This window comes from Oryza sativa, chromosome 9 (genome assembly GCF_034140825.1).
Source record: "Oryza sativa Japonica Group chromosome 9, ASM3414082v1".
NCBI lineage: Eukaryota > Viridiplantae > Streptophyta > Magnoliopsida > Poales > Poaceae > Oryza > Oryza sativa.
The window spans coordinates 16543637-16553147 of record NC_089043.1 but is presented as its reverse complement, the minus strand read 5'-3'; the positions used below and the strand labels follow the sequence as shown (position 1 = coordinate 16553147).

The window sequence follows — 9511 nt, the reverse complement described above, 5'->3', positions numbered from 1 at the left end:
ATCGAGGGAGAATATATCCTCCCTTGCAAGCTCAGCCACCGCGAGTTCCCGCGACTTCGTTTTCCTTAATTTGGGACGATCCCTCTCTTAAACAAATGAACTTTCATCTCAACTTTTCTGCAACCATCTGTTTCAAAACTCGATTCCATCTCACGACGAGGCTGACTGCCCGATTATTCGTAGCGGCTAGCGAGGTATAGGAGAAGATGCAGAAAGAAATCGAGCATTAGAGCTAGCACTACTTGAGAAACCATCTTTGTCTGGTCGGCCAAAAACCACAATAATCCCGGTAAACCAGGACTAAAGATGGTTTTTAGTCCCGGTTTATAAGAAGGACGGGGCTATATAACCTTTAGTCCTGGTTGATCTTTACCCCCGGTTCACATGCTGTCAGGGGCTGTCAGGCCCCTCCGGGATCTTTAGTCCCAGTTGGTAACTCCAACCGGAACTAAAGTTCAAATCTTTAGTCCCGTTTTGTGTTAACAACCGGGACCGGTTGGTATCACAAACCAGGATTAAAATTTGATGTACCGTATATAATCCGTATGACTTATCCTCTCAAACTCTTCATCTCCTATTCTTACTCCCTCTCAAACAGGCTATAGCTGTGTGGCAATTGTGCAGGAGATGGCGATGTTGGGTGTTCATCAGCTTGTCAAGCCGACGATGGCCGTTTGTCTGGATGGCAGCGTCACCATATTCGTGAAAACGAGTGTGAACTAGAGAAGGAAACAGGTTCATCTTTTCGATCTGTGCCAACTTGGCTTTTGCAGAAGGAAAGCTGTGTTTATACCATGTATGTATGAATTTAATTAGCTGGAGTACTGAGAGTGAAAAGGTCGTCTTTCGCTAGACTTATCTGATGGAAAGTTGGTCGCTACTTATTTATCAGGGTATGTACAATCATCATTAATAGATGACTTTTAGTTTTACTAATTATTAAGAATATTTATTTAGATTTAGAAGAGAGAAACATGAGAGACAAAACATCATTGTTGGGTTAACAGCGAACTCAACATCTACTTAGCCTCCATAAAATGGAAACAAGGTTATATGAGTGAAAAAAAGATAACAACAAATTTTTTTTTTAGTTAATGGTTAGAGTCTTTTTTCCTTTTGACTGTTGTATAGACATGGTTTTTAAATAACCTCGTACTGTAGGTTTATACTAGAGTCTATAATTGAACATGCCCCCACAAAGTTTAGAACAGGGATTTCCAAACCCACGGTTCAGATGAGGTAATAATAAGCATTTTGTGTGGATATTAATAAGAAGCTGATAAGATGAGTGCAAACTGAGTCTAAAGATCAGGCGCCACGCAAAGCTAGCAGATTAGGATCATCCCATTCTTCCTGATCAGTCAGTATTTAGCTAGTGTGTGAAATCGATCGGTGATTGAAAGTAGGGTGAAACACCTCTTTGCATTCTCATTGTGATCTGTTCAAATCAAACATCCCCAATTCCAAAAGAACATAGACGGATTTACGGAAGAAATTAAAGATCATGTACACACAAGAGTTTAAGTCTTGGTGCACACCAAAAATCATGTACGCTCGACGTATTTTCAATAAGATTTTAATAAGATTAGGGATTAATTTTGCCGCTGACTTCTTTCTCTTCAAACATGTGTTATAGGGCACCTTAACGAGTGACGAGTGTGGCGAGCGTGCATAGTTGTGAGTGTTTCTTCCATGCAATGTAAAAGAAAATATCAACATTAGCTAACCTGTTGGTTCACCAGTCCAACGGTCTAGCTGGTGATCGGGTGGTTGCATCGTGGTCCACTAAATGTGTATATTATAAGTTTTCTATATACACAACCAATATTTGTCAAGTATTTTTTATTTCAAAAATACAAGATGATATGGGCCATAATGGAAGAACTGGCCTTTGGATAACCCACCACAAACAAACTACCTAGTATTATCGGTGGTTGTTCGATCACCTCAAAACTGCCCGGTTCAGCTGGTTCTAAACAGTTTGAATGCAGATCCGATCTTTCGATACAATTAACTAGACTGGTTTGGTTTTACTAGATAAATCACTGGTCTGATAGATCCAGCTTTTTTGAAGATGAGTGGATGTGCAAGAAGCACCAAGCCCGTGCTTCCACACTTTGGGCCTGTACATATGATTATCCATGATGATGATTAATCGGTTAGCTCGGTAGGCGACATGTTTGCACAAGTTTCAACCTTTCTTTTTTTCTCCTTCAAAAAAAACCTAACTCCTAAATATGAATTTGAATAAACACATATTCAGATTTATAGCTAAAATCTAATTTTTTAGACGGAGGGTGTAGTCCGTGAGCTAGTCTAGTGAAGTGAGGATGGGAGCTAGCTCTCCATCTTGTTTCGTCTATTCACAAATTTCATCGCTTTGGGTATCCATATCTTAAAATCTGTGTTGTGTTCATTGCATCAATTTTTCACACATGACCAAGAAACTTCAAGGACCAGGGTTGAACTTGCTTGTCCATCTGTATATTCAAATTTTTCACAAGTTTTTGATAGAATTAGGCTTGTCTCTGCTTTGCCCGTTTTCTTTACTGTATGGTGCACTTGAGCCAACCTCAATGTTATCACAGACAGCACTCCCTAAAATCTCTGGGATACATCCATAATATCTCAAAATATTACTGTCCAATCCATTCCTTTTTGCCGGACGCTGTGTTGTACTCCCTCCGTTTCATATTATAAATCATTTTGATATTTTTCTTAATCAAATTTCTTTAAATTTAATCAAGTTTATAAAAAAATATAGTAGTATTTTCAACACGAATTCAATGTTAAATTTAATGAAACAAATTTGATATTTTAGATGTTGTTAATTTTTTTATAAACTTGATCAAACTTAACAAAGTTTAAAACAACTTATAATATTAAATGGAGGGAGTATTCACGACATATTTTTCAAACTGCTAAACGATGTGTTTCGTGCGAAAACTTTCTATATGGAAGTTTCTCTAAATATTAGATAAATATTTTTCAAGTTTGTAATAATTAAAACTCAACTAATTATACGTTAATACCATATTGATTTGCGTAAAACACTTAACCTTTATCTTTATATTCATCTATATGAGTTTCAAACACCACCTAATTTCATATGGTTTACACGTAACTTTTGCAGAATTGGAAAAGTTTTACAGTTTACAGTGCACAATGTAGGATCGAATCACAAGAACTAAGCCAACCAGAGGGGGAGGGGTGTGAATGGTTGGTATACGCAAAAACCGAAAACTTTTAGCGGAAATAAAAGTTACCCTCGAAATCGATGGATCGCGGTCTAACCGAAGTAGATGCACCGGTCTGACCGCCTGGTTGCCGTCGGTCTGACCGAGATTCAATCTCCAGTCTGACCGCCGGGATCAGCTGCCGCTTGCTGTCGCCGCCGCCGGTCTGACCGCCCGTATGCCGCCGGTCTAACCGCTGCTTGTCGCCGGTCGGACCGCCGTTGAGTTGCCGGTTAGACTGCCGTACCCGATGAAACACAAATCGAAGAACTCTCAAAAGTAGATGACAACTTTATTACTTCTCTCTATGTTTACAACGTGCAACAACAGCACTCCTTACAAAAATCTCGACTAAACTCGAAACCCTAAAACACAACGCTATGAAAAGCGATACCAAAAAGATACCGGGAAGCCTCACGCTCCCCCTCTATTTATACATGAGGTAAGCAACCTAAAGCCACGAACCAAACTCATACTAAGAGTCCTAATCCCCATAGGAAACCTCTTAGTACAAGAAACAAACTCTACATAACCAATCATACCAAATTTGGACTCCTTCCAAATTCGACTCCGTATCCCATACGCACACAATACCTCCATCGTATGCCATATGGAATCTCCATCAACCACGTGCATCAACTCTAGCCTTAGTATCCCGCATGATATCTGACCACCACGGACATTGTCTTACCACCAAGCCGACTCCCGGTCCATCAGTGCAAATACTCTCTCGAGGCATCGAGTCACCTACACATGAAACAAACAAAAAAACCATATTCCGAGACCAAGCTATCACCAACTTGACTCATTAGTAGCAAAACAACAGTATCACATACGTATAGTATCCATCTAGAAGCCATAACCATGAAACAATCACGGATATCCAAAGAAACAATCCGAAACCGAAACCGACACAGCGTCGGCCGGTCAGACCGTGGGCCGGCCGGTCTGACCGCTCAACACAAGCCGGTCTGACCGGCAACCACCGCCCGGTCTGACCGGTCCCGACAAACCAGTAAACCCTGTTCATCTCCTGAAAATTGATTATCTCCAAAACCACTTCGACGATAATCTCCAAATATCAAAACCAATAATCACAAATGCCAATTGTTCATCACAGAATAATAATCAAAACACACGTTGATCTTACACACAACACGCTCTCAAACGCCACAGTAAAAAAAGAGATGCCACCGGAACAAATAATAATCTCACAATGACAGCCAAAGAATTGAAAATATCAAAAACGGCAACCACCAGCAGACGCTCGATCGAGCCAAGTCAAGAACACCAGAAATCGATCTCGTCACAGCTCACACCTCGAACCAACGGCCGCGTCTAGCCGTCCCGTCCGCGCCATGCCGCCGCCGCTCGTCGGAGCGCGCGCGCAGCGTGCGCAGCTGCGCCTCCCAGACGTCCCTCGCCAACGACGACGACGACGACGACGCGTCCTCCTCCGCCGCCGGCCTCGCCGGCCGCCGCACGCGCATCATCAGCTCGGCGTCGTACCTGACCCGGAGCGCCGGGTCGGACAGCGTCTCGTAGGCGCGGCGGAGCTGGAGGAAGAGGCGCGTGGACTCGGCGCGGCGCGACGGCGGGCAAGCGTCCGGGTGGTACCGCAGCGCCAGCCGCCGGTACGCCCGCCGGATCTCCTCCGCGCCCACCTCCCCCGCCCTGTCCAGCGACAGCACCTTGTAGTAGTCGTCCTCCCCCCTCCCGCTCGCCACCGTCGACGTCGCCGCCGCCCTGATCACCCTGCAGTGTCCCGCCGGCGCCGGCCTCATCATCCTCCGGCCAAACGCTGCAGCATTCACCCCGCCGCCGCCGGCGGCGGCGCACCTAACCTCGACGGCGGTGTTCATGGTTGAACTCAACTGAACTGACCAAGAAATCTTCGCAGCCGATGGCAGCAGGTCAGATGAGGACGGTATATATAGCCGGCCGGCGGCGTCACGCGGTTCTGTGTGATTGTTTATGTCGCCGTCGGCGTCGCGCCGCGGTGGTGGCGGGTGGTGCATGCATGGTGGACCGGTGAAATGGAGTGTTCGTTAATGTACATGGCTGCAAATTAGTTTAGTTTAATCGGATCGCTGCTTCACCGAGGTAACATTAATCCATGGGGAAAAAGGGAGGAAGTTGCATGTGTTGGCGCCAAAATTGGATGCGACTCAGATCAGATGGATCGAGGAACCTGTTTGCGCATGTAGAAGGTGGTGATAATTTTGGATCCTTGTGGTTGGAGGCAGATCCTCTCACTTAACTGCACATGCAGTTGAGTCACTGATATGTGGGTCCCACTTTGCTATGGCCCACATGTCAGTGACTCAACTGCAAGTCAGAGGATCCCTTTCCCTTGTGGTTGGGGAGTATTGCTGCTGGAGGCAGCTTTTTGCAAGCTATGGCTGGTTGACTGCGTGAACTGTGAAGTATGTAGTGTTTAAGTTTGAGTTTTTGCCAGAAGAAAATTCTTTGCACCGCACCACGCCTCATGTGCGACACTGCGTAGAGGGCTGACTAGGGTGGACAAAAGCTCGTGACTCGTTAACTCGTGCGGCTCGTGACAAGCTTGGCTCGACTCATTTAAATTTCGTAATGAGCCGAGCTGGCTTTAAAGCTCGTTAGAAATAACGAGCTAGCTCGTGAGTCTTAACGAGCCGCGGAGAAGCCCAACAGACAACACAACTCGAACAGCAAAAGCCCAACTCGGTTGAGGAGAGGAAAACCCTAGCACCCACACGGCATCTCTCTGACTCTCTCACTCGATCCTCTTTCACGTTGCCGCCACCAGCCGTTGCACGGCACCACAGTGCTTCACGCTGCCACCGCCAGCCGTCGCGCGGGGAAGACTACGCGGTGGCGTTCGGGGTCTCCTGCCACGGCGCCGTCGAACCCGGCCTTCTCCGCGGCGGATGGCGTCGCCTCCAAGGACCTCCCCACCCCGCCGCCGCACCCCAACTCCTCCCTCTCCGTCCGCATCTTCCTCCCCACCCCGCCGCCGCACCCGCACAGCCTAGGGCTCCGCCCGAGCCGCGCCATCGTCGTCGCCGTGGGATATAGGCAAGAGGCGAGGTGAGGTGAGGTGAGGCGATGCCGGGCGTCGGCGTGAAGATCTACAACATCTTCTTCAAGCTCCTCCTCCGCCACAAGCTCCAGTTGCTCGCCGCGGTGGCGGGAGGGGAAGACGACGCGATGGCGTTCGGGGTCTCCTGCCGCTCGGCCTTCTCCACAGTGTCATCTGAAAGGACCTCCACATCGACCCCAACTCCAACCTTCTCATCTGCCAACTGGATGGTTTGGATGGGTTGGCTCGCGAGCCTAACGAGCTAGCTCGAGCTTCCAAACGAGCTGAGCCGAGCTGGGTTTCTAGCTCGTTACGATAACGAGCCGAGCCGAGCTAGCTCGTTATCCTAACGAGCTTGACCGAGCTGAGCCGAGCTGGCTCGCTATCCACCCCAAGGGCTGACGCGTGTTTGCTCTCCCGCTGCAGCCAAACCCTTCTTTAGTGCTGAGCCGATGTGTTGAAAGACTCAAAACAACAAACCAAGCCGATTGGAACTTGGGGAGTCGCTGACCTGCTGTCTAGGATACATCGAGCCATCCTCTTCCAGTCGCACGGCCACCGTCCCCATCTCTCCACCCTGAGATCCACTACAATTAATTTAATTTTTTTGAATTGCCATCAAAAATATATTTTATGTATCTTACTAATTGAGTGCCTCCCTCCATCTCGAAATATAGCTACCTTTCAGATTCGAAACTTTTACAAGTATGGCTAACTAGGATATGAAAATGTGACATTGTACACTAAATTTCCCATACTACCCCTAGTTGTTCACATCACCTCAACCAGGGAAGCACAGTGTTGTGCCTTTAGAATATTTTCAGTCGTCCGATTTACAGTGAACGAACGAGATCAATCACTACAGTCCAGTACAGTAGCACATAAACAGTAAATAACTGCAAATATATGTTCCACACTGTTGCGCAAGGCACATATTACTATGCTCATGCCTTTAGCACCTAAAGGCAGAGGAGCCGGATCCTTCAAACCAGAGTGGCCATGCACTTCACATTGCCCAAGACTATAATGGGAGGTATTTTAGACCTTGCACACCAGTCCTTAAGAATCCTTTCAAAAACCCTCCTACTTAACTATATTTAGGAACTGAGGGAGTACATAAGTAAAAGCAGATGATAAAAAGTTTGGTTCTATTGTTCATAGCTTGACCTAAGTGTATGTAGTCCCACACACTCCCACTTGATAGTTTGTGGGTGGGGGTACGTGATGTCTAATTTCATACAGCTAAGGTCTGAATTCCAGACTAGTTTGAACGGTGTAGTTGATAGGAATGGGGGGGGGGGGGGGTAAAATAGTCTTCACCCATGAGAAAATTACTCTAGCTTAAAATAAAAAAAATGTCATAGCTTAATTGGTGAACCCTACATATATGAAAAGAAAGCACTATAATCAGAAAAAATACATAAAAAATATATTCCATTTCAACCAACATATATAAACAAGCTAGATAAAGCAAAAGTTGATGGGAATCTATACAGAACCATCATAATAGTTGTGTTTAGCACGCAGGGGCGGACCTAAGGGGTGTACCGGGTTAGCACCGGCATACCCATTTTTTTTTTGAAAAAACACTAGGATATAGTATGCAATCAAAGAACATAAAAATAGAATCCTCTCAGAAAATAGAATATAACAATGATCACGGTTTGTCTTGATCTTGTAATCATTAAGAAATCAAATCAGGGGAAGATGAAAGGACTAGAAGAAGAGAAACATTGGGGGAAAAAGAAGAACAGCTAAATAGATTAGGTCATGGAATTGATTATTCTGAATTTTATAGATTTTTCATAAATTATGGACCACATTTGAATAGTATTTTGAAAAATCCGACTAAAATCTGCTAAAATTCTTCCATCATAATTGGGTGTTTTCTTTTAAAAAATATATGGTGAAGTGATCGCTAGAATAGGTATGGCCAGTATAATTTTTCTGGGTCCACCACTGTAGTATGTGTTGCCTCTCCATATGGGAGAGTGTTTATATAGATGATAATAATAATATGCTTTACAATTGAATTTGATTTGTATTCAGAACATAATTAATCAAGTGGGATGGCCATACATTTAGCGTAAAAAAATATGACTCTTTTATCAGAGCCTCTCAAAAAAGATGATTTCTGTCGTATGCGGTCCATTCGTAGAAGACTTGAACGAGCTAATCAAGATTCCATCTTATTTTAATTAATTCTATATATCCCTTTTGATATGGTATCTTCTCTACAGGGACCAACTCAATAGTTTAAACTATTTTTTTAAACATAATGTCCAACATCCCCACTTCGTTTTGTTGGGACTCTCATGTTCGTATCCTACCTTGTGGATTTCAAATGACTTTAATGGTATGCATTCTCTTATAAAAACGTGGTCAAATTTCCCCGTCGCAATTAGATCTCATTAATTTGATCAATCTAATATTAAAAAGTCATTGTCTCTCCTTGCAGAAAATATTAATAAGTTATTGATTTATGATACGATGGGATAATTCTTCAAAAGAATTAATTACTTTACAAAATATTCGCTTACATGTTAACGTTTGTAGTACAAATTGCTAATCATGCGACCTCATGTATATATTTTTTTATTTTTTTTAGAGAAGGATAGTTTTTTACCCAGCTCTACATCTAACCGGATATATACGGCCATTTAAATTAGGAACTTAGCCCCGCAAACAACCAAATCTGAAATTCGCTCCTATGAAGATTTGAACTCAGTACCTTGGGGTACTACTCAGGTCACTGCAACCACTAGGCTACATGCCCTTTCATGTATATATGTATATATGGACCGCAGTGGAACGATCGAACTAATTAAGGACCATTTTTCAGTTTATACAATTTTGTTTTGAACAAAGGTCAGTTTCCCATCCTTTTTTCTCACCAGATATATATTATATTCTCTTTTTTTGTGAAAATATTTCTCTTTTTTGTGAGCTCCATATATATATGATAGGCTTTGGTTGATTTTAAATAACTGTGTATAGTATACTTTAAAAAATTAAGAGCTCATTTATATATCAAGGCCGGCAATCTTCATTGGTATAGTCTAGTTAGCTCTGTAACTGGAAAAAATAATTCTTGGACAACATGGAGGAATGCACGGGGCCAACATGTAAGACAAAGGTAGTACAACCAAATCCTAATTTATATGCAATTATTTATTTATTTTTTCCTAGTACATGGCTGATCGATCCGCATGCA

The 9511-nt window shown here is 43.8% G+C and overlaps 1 protein-coding gene across 1 annotated transcript; it reads right to left on the bottom strand.

The window, feature by feature from the left end:
• Positions 1–4549: 4549 nt before the first annotated feature.
• LOC136351703 (chaperone protein dnaJ 20, chloroplastic-like) lies at positions 4550–5098 on the bottom strand. Its single transcript, XM_066303973.1, has one exon. It carries the CDS (start codon positions 5096–5098, stop codon positions 4550–4552), a length of 549 nt encoding a protein of 182 aa, XP_066160070.1.
• Between the last annotated feature and the right edge of the window lie 4413 nt (positions 5099–9511).